The sequence below is a fragment of the Anabrus simplex genome, chromosome 8 (genome assembly GCF_040414725.1).
Source record: "Anabrus simplex isolate iqAnaSimp1 chromosome 8, ASM4041472v1, whole genome shotgun sequence".
NCBI classification, from domain to species: domain Eukaryota; kingdom Metazoa; phylum Arthropoda; class Insecta; order Orthoptera; family Tettigoniidae; genus Anabrus; species Anabrus simplex.
Genome location: NC_090272.1, coordinates 141,131,956 through 141,144,193, shown reverse-complemented (window position 1 = coordinate 141,144,193; position 12,238 = coordinate 141,131,956). Strand labels below are relative to the sequence as shown.

Here is a 12,238-nt window from a genome sequence, read left to right as displayed (position 1 = left end):
TGGGGAATCAAACACACATCCTTCTGGTTAAACCAAGTACTCCCTTTCTAACCCAGCTAGGCAGCCCCATCCAAGGACTACAGAACTAAAAGTATAAATATTTTATTTAAAAATTCCAGATATATCGTTAAAAGCAATCACGTCTTTCCAATGCATAAAATATAATTTAATGTTATTTAAAATTAATTGTGTATGGCATTGCCAGCCTGGTGCAGTCCTTGTAAGGCAGACCCTCCAATAAGTGTGAGCAACATCTGCCATGTATGGTAAACTGCATGCTATTGTAATGGAGTAGATAGAGTATTGAATATTGAATTTTCACAACCACATTGTAATCGAAATTTCGAGTATAGTATTGTGTGTGGTATGGGAGCTGCAGAAATCTTCGGGATGGCACAAACCCTTAGTCCCCGAGCGAAGGGAATTAACTATTTAAAATCACTTAACCTGGCCAAGAAGCAAAATAAGTGCCCCCAAGTATTGAAAGTCAAGATGCTGGACTGTCAGCCATGGAGACAGCAGGCATTTAATGTAATAACAGAGGATTTTACACTTTTACAGACATCTTCCAATAGTTATATATTCTCTAGTCTATTAAGCTGTGGCCATGTTTTGATGAGTGCCAGCATTTTACTGTCCCAGCATTATATCTCTGCCGCTGTGAGACTGTTGCATTTCTCAGAAAATGAAAGGTCTAGATGCTGTCAGCTCTTCTGTTCCTATTCATATGACATTCCTCCACATTGTGCATCTCTGGAATAGGAACAGAAGAGCTGACAACAAGTACACCTTCCACTTTCTGAGAAATGCAACAGTTACACAGTGGTAGGGATGTAATGCAAGGAAGTACCGTCTATACAGCAACCTCTCCTGTCAAGATAAGCTGGTGGTCAGCTGGAATTGATCTCTTCTGATACAGGGACAGAAATGCTGCCTGTTTATAAATACTGGGAGCCAGACTTAAATTAAACACAGATCTTCTTCCTCATGGTTGAAGTTATTAGAATATTTCTCTATTTCAGTTGCTCATCATACAAACAAACATGGAACTAGTGAATATTAGCCAGGTTATTTCAAATTTATCCCATAGTCCAGACAAGTGCTTTCATGATTCTCTTGTTGGTTCTGACAACAGCAACACTTGTGAATATAGAAGGCATTGTTTTCCAGGCTTGTAGTCCATGGTCAAATTGGGATGCAGTTTCCAATGAAACGTTGGGAGTTACTGGCTCTGCTTGAGTCCAGCCTACAAGCCCAAAAAATATTTTCTTCTATATTCATTGCAATGCCAATCATGAAAACCTAAACTTTAATGTCAGTGATGCTTGTGTTCCTTGATTCTGGTAATACTATTGTGTTTTATAGTTCCTATATAACCCTTCCTTCAAGAACATGCAGCACAGTAACTCTCTGAACGGGAGAGAGAATCCCATTGGTCCTTAAAAGAACATAACTGCTGGGATAGTTTTGTAGTGGGGGTCAAGACATTGTTGATTCTATAGTGCTTGAGGACCTTATTGATCAGGTCAGAAGTGGGTGATATAAAAGGTGTATAGACTATTTTTTCCTGTGAATTGGGATCTCCCTTTAGAAAGTATGAGGGATGAGATATACTCCCTGCCATAGCTGTTTGTTCAGAATCACAGAAGGATGCTCTCTTGCATTTGAATAGAAGTCAGACTCACATAAAACCCTGGGAAAATCAAATGAAGTCTTATTTACTGCTTGGCATCATGATTGCAATCCTTGCTTAGGTACCGTACTGGTCTGTATGCATAGGATTTCTATTACTGGAGTGAGATATAAGTTGACCATTTGTCCTAAGCCAAATTTCTAAAAATTACAGCTCATCATCTAGGTAAACTTAATTTATTTCTCTTTGACATTTATCATCATCTCATGAAGTACCTAATAGTGTGAACTGCTCAGAACCCTAGAAATAAGAATATATGTGCCTAAGGAGTATCCTAAATGATTATGAGTCACAGGTAGTCACAATTTTATATTTTTGAATGATGAAATGCTGCTTCTCATAATGTGTAATATTGAGTGAATTGTCAATTTATTTATTTTTTGTTACAGTTTTCCATGATACTGTAATGCTCTCAATTAAAAGTGCTAGGTATATACAGTAATGGTATGTTTTTAAAGAAACGATTCTATTGCTGTTTGTTAATTTGACAGATATCAAGGTAGTCATAATTGAAAATAAATGTTCACACAATTTACAAAATGGTGGTATCTTAAAGGAAGAAAATGACCTTGAAAGATATGCAAGTAAAAGTCATCCTGGGCTTCACGTCATAAAAGAACAAGAATTGGGCAAGCAGTGAAAATGAGAAGAAATTTTGACACAATGCCAGGAAAGTTGGGGGCCGATGACCTATCTGTTAGGCCTCAATCATTTCTTAAATGATTTCAAAGAATTTGGAAGTATTTTGAACACCTTCCTTGATGAATTATTCCAGTCCCTTATTCCTTTTCCTCTAAACAAATATCAGCCCCAATATATCCTCTTGAATTCCAACCTTACCTTCTTATTGTCATCTTTCTTACTTTCAAAAATTCCATTCAAGATCTCTGCTGACAGCTTGGAACATACTGTTTAGTCAATCATTTCATCTCCTTACTCCCAATCTTCCCAGTTCAAAGATTGTAAGATATTTATAAAACTACTCGTGTGTCGGATATCACCCAGAACAAATTGTACTGCTTTCCTTTGGATCTTTCCCAATTCTCGAATGAAGTAATCCTGGGCAGGGTCCCATACACTGGAACTAGTGACATGTATGCCCTCTTCTTTGCATCCTTACTATAACCCCTAAATACCCTTATAACCATATGAAGAGATCTGTAACCCTTGCTGAAATTACATTAATGTCATCATCCCAATGATCTTTCCTTATATTAACACCTAAATACTTACTGCAGTCCCCATGTGAGGTACATTCACTGCATCAGCACAGTAATTAAAACTGAGGGAACTTTTCCTCTCGATGGAACTTACAACCTAACTTCTGTTTGGTAATCTATATGGCTTCTGTTTGACATCAACCCAGAAGCTGGCTGAGTTTAATTAATTTTGTGGGGTGAACACCAAATGTGTTGCCAGAGATCGTTTACATGCTGACATTGTACAGCATGGGGTGTCACATGGACTTCTTTCCACCCTTCAAAAATCCAACTACCTCTGCTGGGTTTGAACTCATGATCTTGGGATCTGGAAGCCAGCACTCTTCCACAGATCCACATTGTGATCTATCATTACACTGTAGGGCTGCCACTAAATAATAAAGGCAGAATGTTGAAGATTGAAGAATATTATTAAATATATTTTTAATATTGCATGTGTTATTCAAACCATGTGTCTACTTTCTGATTTTCTTTCAAATCTAGTTCTTCATTGGTTGTTTTGGAAACTTACTTTTATTAAGAGACACTTAAGAGCAGTACACCATATCACTGATTTTACTGCTAAACAGTACAGTTATATTTCATATTTTTATAATATAGCAATTGATGGAAATCATTCTACAACAAATTTGATGTATACATCAAAATTTAAAATGTAAATAAGAAATTATATTTCAGAGAAAGAATACTATATGTTGTATTATGGATTATAATAATCATTCTGCATATTTATGCTCTTCTTACAGATGAGGATGAAGAACCTCGATGTATCCAGTTAACTAATCAGCACAAAGGAGCAATTCGGGCAATACGCAAGGTATAGTATCCGACTTTCACATATTCAGACAAGCATTAAATTATTAGCTGTTGTCTGCTTAAATTGTAATAAGAATGATCATACCTCAGTGTATTTCTTCCTAGGGGAGATATTTTACAATAAGTTATACTTCTCTCAGTGGTTAATGTCAAATTCCTATTCTTACGTGATGGTTTCATTTCTTATATTTTCGTTTCATAGGAGAATAATAAGAGTAACAATAGTAATCAATTTAGTTTCAACCACATGTACAGAATTTTCAAATTTACTAATTAAATTGGGACACTAAGAACTCATTAGACTACTATGACTTCTCCATAAAGAGCTGTAATGCTCACTCACTTGCTAGGGTCTCTGATTCCCCAGTTGTATTTAGCCTCACCAACACATCATCATCATCATCATCATCTGCAGTTGCCCAGGTGTGGTGAATAAGACCTCTCCACTTTCTCCTATCCAGGTAGATACCTTTATCGTCAAGATGTTGCCACTCCAATCCTCATCCTTCTAGGTGTTGTTTGATCTGATCGAACCATCTCTTTCTTGGCCGACCGCTTGATCTCCTGCATTTTACTTCTTTCTGGAACCACATTATTGCAGTTCTCTGTGGGATTGTTCTCTCTAGGTGACCGAGCCATCGTAACACACTCATTACCTGCTTCTGCATAGCTGATTTAAATGCCCAACCCAGTCATTTAAATGCCAAGCTGTTTCAAACTCATGTTGTACACCATTGAATACTTTGTATCAGTGCTCCAAAGGTACTGAAATTAAAAATCTGAAATCTGAGATACTCTAGTAGTGCTTGAGGGTATGGTATCTGGTGTCACACTTCCCGCAGTGCACTTCTACAGTACCACCTGGTTTCACTCACTGTCTTCTTCTTGAAACATACTCTGCACCTTCTTGTGGGAGAACTGTCACTTTTGACTGAAGGAAATTTTATGAGGACATGTTCGCCACTATTACCATCAAGATGGAAATGTGGATCCATGGCAGGTGCCCTTTTTGGTGGTGGAATATCAGGACTTGACACCTATGATGATGCAATAGAGGCATCAGATGGAGCTGGTGAAGTGACTGCACTACATTCTGGTACTTCTTTGCCTTGTAAGAAGTTCCTACACACAGTCTACATGAATTGCAAGTAGGCAATATTTCTCCGAGGATTTTGTTGCTGGAATGAGTAGAATACATTGAATAATTTAAATATAAAGATACTTTCTTGGGCCATTTTGCTGTTTTTCACATGAAGGTGTTCAGTGAAAGATACTGGTCTGCAATGTCCATTCCATGCATGTGCTGATTATAATAATAATAATGTTATTGTTTCTTACATCCCACTAAGTACTTATGAAGGTTTTTAGAGATGCAGAAGTGCCAGAATTTGTCCTGCAAGAGTTTTTTTATGTGCCAGTAAATCTACTGACACAAGGCTGATGTATTTGAGCACCTTCAAATACCACCGGACTGAGCCTGGATCGAACCTGCAAGTTGAGTTCAGAAGGCCAGCGTCTCAACCATCTGAGCTACTCAGCCTGGCACATGCTGATTGTAGTCGGCTTTGGTTTCTGGTTTAAGTTTTTTTCTGTCTGAAACGGTTTTCAGGACCTCTCGCCTTATTTGCAACATGCAATATGGAAATGGAAGTTGTCAGATGTCACCTTCTTGTCCATCCATGACATAAGGAATACTTCCTCACTCCTTCTGAAGATCATTAATTTGTCTTTTGCTGTTCCCTGAAGTCCATTTCTACCCATATGTGCCAAAAACCACAGCATTGTGTTCATAGAACTCCTTAGCAATTTTGACACTATTGTAGTAGTTGTCCATGAGAATGCATATCCCTGAGCAAGGAACAAATTCAGCAGCTCATTCAACTAGCATTGTAAATCTTTAGTTTACATTTGTATCCTGAGTTTAATTCACATACTATTCAAACCAGAATTCCATAGTTTGTTAGGTTGCCAGGATTGTAAATGTGTAGAACCTTGGGCATGCCCTCCAAGCTAACATCTCTCTTTATATAGAAAAACCTTTCATTCAGGAGTGTACACTAATGAAGAAAATCTGTCAGACAGTCTTTTCAATACAGGCCTTATTTTGTACAGTCTGTCAGAACCAGTCTCATACCTGCTGTAACTCAAATGAAGAAAAGAGGGAATAGTTTCAAACTGGTTCAATGACATGTTTGTTCTTAATAAAATGTCCGACTCGTTGGCTGAACGGTCAGCGTACTGGCCTTCGGTTCAGAGGGTCCCGGGTTCGATTCCCAGCTGGGTTGGGGATTTTAACCTTAATTGGTTAATTCCAATGGCACGGGGGCTGGGTGTATGTGTTGTCTTCATCACCATTTCATCCTCATCACGACGCACAGGTCGCCTACGGGAGTCAACTCGTAAGACCTGCACCTGGCGAGCCGAACATGTCTTCGGACACTCCCGGCACTAAAAGCCATATGCCATTTCATTTCTTAATAAAATATGGGTTTTCAAATATTGGGTCCTTAGTACAATACATTTTCAAATCCAGTTTTCAAATTATTGCTATCACAAACATTAAACCAAAGAATGCTTTTAGCTCTGGTACCTCTACCGGCTTCTATGTCTGTACTCGAGAGTCTTTGGTGAAGGGGAAAGATGAAGCACTTATCACCTAATTAGCATATATTCAAATAAATCCTCAGAAAGGAACAGTTTCATTATCCAGCCAAACATTTAGACCTGTATTAGCAGTGAATGGTGCCAAGTTTGGCCTATATAGCAGACCTTTATCAGGTACTAAAACTACTTCCAGGTCACATTCTGTAGGTACCTCTTCAAACTCGCTGTCGCAGTCACTTTTCCCTTCAGCTGGTATAAATTCATCACCAGAGTCTTCATTGAGCAACACGTCCAATATTTCATCAGTTTTGAAACTTGCTTCTTGATTTCACAACACACCTGTCAACACTCACAAAGCACACTTAAAAACACAGTCCCTACACCTGCATTCCTCAGCCATTATTTAAGCTTCTTTACAGAAACATGAAATATTTAAAAAATCAACAAAGGTAAAATAATGTATTCTCTGAATGTTAAAAAAATTATCTTAGGAAAGGTTGACCTCGACCTTCATTCAAGTAACAAATAGCAGACACATTCCTTCATGTCTGTGCATAAGGAGGGTCAAAAATATTACTTCATGTATCTGCCGTCTATAGGTTAGAGGCATAACTATGATGAAAGATGTAGTTGAGGCTTGGTTTAAATTTTGTTATTCCCCACAAAATTTTATCTGACTTAGGTAAGATGTAGACTCTTACAAGTGATGTACTATCTGACTTAGGTTGGATACAGGAGTGAACGTGTTAATCTAGTTTCAGCACAGACAGTGATGACTGTTACATCTGCATTTAATGACGTATTTCCTCAATTTTTTATCTTGTCCCTCCTTGTTTTCTGCACCATTGATCTTAAGAGTTTAATTTTCACAGGTCAAAGTTTGCACATGTCTCTTTTGGTTAAAGTGCAGGTTTCTATGCTATATGGTACCTGGAACAAAGAAGCTCTTGTAGAGTACATTAATTTTTGACTCTAAAGGAACTTTTTTTTTATCCCAGAGAAGCTTTCTTACTAGATGGTATAACTGTGTTCCTGTCTGTACTCTATTGGTAATTTCTGTAGATGATCTATTAGCCACTGTCATCACAATACCAGGATATTAGAACTATTTGACCTCTTCCAGTTGTGTTCCATCCAGAATGATGTTGGTATGGATGCTCCATCAACTAATTAGCAACACTACTGTTTTAGACTGACTTATTTTAAGGCCAAACTACTGAAATACTGTATTCCATCATTTGGCCTCTGTTGTTCTTCAGCTTCATTTTCACCCATTATCACTACAATATCTGCAAAGGCATTTAATTCAGAGGTGCTGTTGAGTCATTTAACTCTTTTCATTATTTCATCTATTACAGTGATGAATGGCAATAATATAAGGTCATGTGCACCTCATCTGGTCATAAATCCTTCCAAATATCTCCCCCTTATTTGGACAGAATTCTAGCAGTGTTCATACAACATTTTTACCTTCTTTAACCCATCACATCTGCCTTCTCGTATAGCAGAAAGGGCTTGGAAACCATGAATTTTCACACAATTTGTTCAGTTTGTAGACCTCTGAATAAATCAGCATAAATTCTGTATTTATTGACATAATTCAAGATTCTTTACAGAAAAAGGGTTATGAAGCAACAGTTTTATATATATAATTTATGCACTTACACAGAATAGGTTCCTTGTTGCTTGAAGTCCGGGATTCAAAAGTCAGTAGGCCTTTTTTATATGGTATGGCTGGAAATGCTCCAGACACAGTGGAATGCTGCAGGAGTCACATTGCCATGTGTTTTCCCTTCTGGTCTTCTTTTGCCAACATGCAACACAGCGTTTTGCAGTTTTAGTTCCTTTGACTTTTGCTGGGGGAGATCTTGACGGGAAAATCTCGGCCAGTCAGTCGTAATGGCAATTCCCCAGGTGTAGCTGCTTGTCACTTGACAACACCTTCTTTGAAGTGATTAGCAATCATTCCCTTGGCAAGTTTCTGTTTGAACACTTAAAACGTTCTGTTTGTATTCCCATTCACTAGTCTGTGTAACACATAGGTATTGAGCAGCCACTGCCGCTGATGTAGTGTTGTCAAGTTCTGTTTCACTTTCACTTGCTGTTGCATCACAAATATTCAAATGTATATGCATATTATCACCAGGATCTTATTCATCATCACTACTACTATAATCAGAGCCCAGAAGTTTGAAATAACACATTAATTGTTCATCATCCTTGCCACTAAACGAACACATGCTTCTGTTCATCAGCCATTGTTTCCAAACAATTTGGTACTGAGCTCGATAGCTGCAGTCGCTTAAGTGTCCAGTAATCGGGAGATAGTGGGTTCGAGCTCCACTGTCGGCACCCCTGAAAATGGTTTTCCGTGTTTTCCCATTTTCACACCAGGCAAATGCTGGGGCTGTACCTTAAGGCCACAGCTGCTTCCTTCCCATTCCTAGACCTTTCCTATCCCATCGTTGCCATAAGACCTATCTGTGTCGGTGCAACGTAAAGCAAATAGCAAAAAAAAAAAAAATGTTCGGAGATCACAAGTACTTTTACAAGCACCACTCAAATGAAATAGTTCTTCAATCAGCCCTCAGGGTGCAGGCTATCTCACCACTGGTAAACAGCTTGTTGGGTTGTAACATGCAAATGATAATTACATCTTTCTTACAACACTTTGTTATTACAACATACAAAACAAAAAAGAATCTACAAGCGTAAAACTCCTTTTAGTTACTAGTCTGTCCGGTACGTGTCATTTTCTTGTACATTCAAACCTCAACATCCTCCCCACCTAGTCGATTTTGAGAGGAATCACCAGTTGCACCAGTCGGCTGACTCTTGAACCATCTGGCAGACGCAGGATGGCTGTCCTCACTTGGCCGTCTCTCCCCTGAAGGACTTTGTCGACTTGGGCTCTCTTCCACATATGGCTAGGCACAGGACGTCTTCTTGTAAGAGCGCAACATCTCCTACTACGCAAAGTCTGGGATGTTTACTGGTTGGAGACTTGACCTCATGGTAACTCCGCAGCTGAAGGAGGTATTCCTTTTTCCACCTTCGCAAAAAGTCTTCAACCATTTTCATCTTTGTGTGAAATTTCCTTGTAAGGTCTTTCTTATTTACTGGCTCAGGTCCATCTGGAATGGTCGTGAGTTTCTCGCCATTGAGGAAATGTAAGGGTGTTAACACTTCACAGTTACTTTTGTCTTGAACGATGGGACAGTGGTTTTAATGCTGATTAGAACTGTATGGAGACCCTCTTCATCAACCTGTGAGCGACGTAGAACCTTTCTAAGGCAGTGCTTAGTGGAGCCAATCATTCTCTCCCACCATCCTCCCCACCAAGCCGCCCGTGGAGCTATAAACTTCCACGTCACATTGTGAGGTGCCATATCTTCATGAGTCTTCGGACTGCTAAGCACGTCTGCGAGTTGAACTTCTCTGTTCGCTGCTTGGAATATTTGGGTATTTTCGGTGTATATAGTGTGTGGGACACCTCGTCGTCCTACGAAGCATTGAAAAGCCATTAAGAATCTGTCGGTAGTTAAATCTGTTGAGAATTCTAGGTGTATAGCTCTCATGATTGCACACGTGAACAGAATGATGTAAATCTTCTTGGTCACGTTCTCTGACTTGACATAGAGTGGGCCTGCGAAGTTGATTCCGGTCACAGTAAATGGTCGAATAGGACGGACGCGATCTAAAGGCAATGGGGCTTCAATCTCCTTACACCTTTTCTTGTGGGATATTTTGCATGGCAGGCATCCGTGCAACACTTTTTTAATGATTTGGCAGGCTCATAGAATCCAAAATTCATTGCAAAGTTCAGTGAGTATTATGCGTACGCCCAAGTGATGGAGTCTTATATGGGTCTGCCGAATTAGCAGGTGCGTGAATGTGTGCGATCCATCCAAAAGCACTGGGTGTTTCTCAGCATTTGTCAAGTCTGCAAATTGTAGGCAGCCACCAAGACGAATAATACCAGCTTGTACGAAGGGATTGAATCACAAAATCTTGGATGATTTTGGCAACTGATGATTTTTCTTCAAGGCTACCAGCTCAGCAGTGAAGCATTACTCTTGAACCTGACGTATCCAATATACCCTGGCATTTTCGATATCTTTGGCAGTTAAATAATTTCTGCTGCCCTTTTGTTTCTTCTTCATACACGTAACAAAACGTAGGACCCATGCAGTAACATGTAATAACTTCCAGTACGAACTGAAACGTGACGCAAGGAGCAATGGTTCTGGAGCTGTGGCTACTAGGACTTGAGACGTTTTCTTTTCTTCTGGCAGGATCATGTCCAGGACGGTGACGTCACGGGGCCAGGAGTTTGGATATTCGGCAAGCCAGGAAGGTCCTTGCCACCATGAATCCCTCGAAGCTAGATCTTGGGCTGTAATTCCTCTGGAGAGGCAATCAGCAGGATTGTCGATGCCGGGGCAGTGTCTCCTCTGACTGGACACAGTATGAATCTGAATCTCTGTCACGCGGTTGCAGACAAAAGTCTTCCAGCGGTTTGGATTGTTGTGGATCCATCCTAATGTGATGGTTGAGTCACTCAATAAGGTGGCACAAGAGGACTCAACTCCAGTCTCTCGGCAAAAGTAGTGAAGAAGCAATTCCAGTCTGGGAAGTGTTACTTTCTTCACAGACGACAATCGGTTTTTACTGCAAACCAGCGTGACGGAGGAAGTGTTTTTGGTAGTCATCCAAATGTACAGCACAGCACCATGTACCCTTTCAGAAGCATCACAGAACACATGTACGGATAAATCGTCGTTAGATGTAGATATACTAATCCATTTTGGAATGCAGATGGAAGACAAATATGGCAGATTAGATGTCCAAGCTTAGAACAGTTGCAATCCCTTGCACTAAGTGTCTTGGAAGAGGATCTTTCCGGTGATCAGGATGGGGGAAAACAGGCCTAGAGGGTCATAAATTCTGGCAGTAACTTGCAGAAGGTGGCGTTTAGTTGCTGGCTGGTCAAGTAGTTCAGCGGTCATATCGTCTGGAGTTGCGAAGAGGTAGTCAAATTCCGTATTCCAGTTAACACCAAGGACTCGTGTTTCCAATTTCACCTCTCGACCTTCTGCTCTCCAAATGGCTCTCAGTGGCTCTGAATTTGTAAACCATTTTGACAATGGAAGTTTGATGTGTCGAAGTAGGCCTGTGAGTTCATAATAAACGACGGTGGCCAAGTTATCATTATCGACGCTGCCTGCAAAGTCATCCATAAAGGTACAGCCATCCAGGAGTGCTGCTGCAGTGGGATATTTCTCCTGATGCAGTGTAACAAGTTCTTGTAGTGTAGCGGACAAAAGGAATGGGCTGCAGGTAAGTCCAAGCGGTAATCGAGTGAAGCGATACATTACGACGTCTCTGGTGATCTGGTATGTGCCATCAGTGTTAATTTGGACCCAGTACCATAGAAATCTTGTGAGATCTCTGTCGTTTTCATCTAGGGATAGCAGTAGAAAGGCTTGACTTCCATTGCAGACAATGGCACTTGGATGCATTCGAAAACGGAGCAACGTCACTAGAATTTCAGGCAGCAGATTTGGTCCTTTTTCTAGGGCATCATTTAATGCTGGTTGGTCTTGTTCATGAGAAGAGTCATCGAACACGATCCTCCATTTTATGCCTTCTCTCATTTGCTTCTTCACAGCGTTATGTGGTAGATAGAAGACGTTTCCGGTAGTCTCATACATCGGAGCTATTTCCACTTGTCCCTTCGCTATGTAATCCAACATATGCATGTGGTACATAGTTTGGAAGTCTGCATCTTGATCTATTCATTTCTCAAGGCTCTGAAATCTTTTCTCAGCTGTTGACCGGTTATCAGACAAGACAATATCATTTTTTCTTGGAAGTGATACAACTCTTCTTCCGTCTAGGATCC

The 12,238-nt window shown here is 39.9% G+C and overlaps 1 protein-coding gene across 1 annotated transcript in view; it reads left to right on the top strand.

The window, feature by feature from the left end:
* Positions 1-12,238, top strand: part of LOC136879341 (potassium voltage-gated channel subfamily KQT member 1) — a 916,827-nt gene that overhangs the window by 805,771 nt on the left and 98,818 nt on the right. The window contains exon 12 of the mRNA XM_067153158.2: positions 3,660-3,730. Coding sequence (XP_067009259.2) covers positions 3,660-3,730 — 71 coding nt within the window. The remainder of the gene's footprint in view (positions 1-3,659; positions 3,731-12,238) is intronic.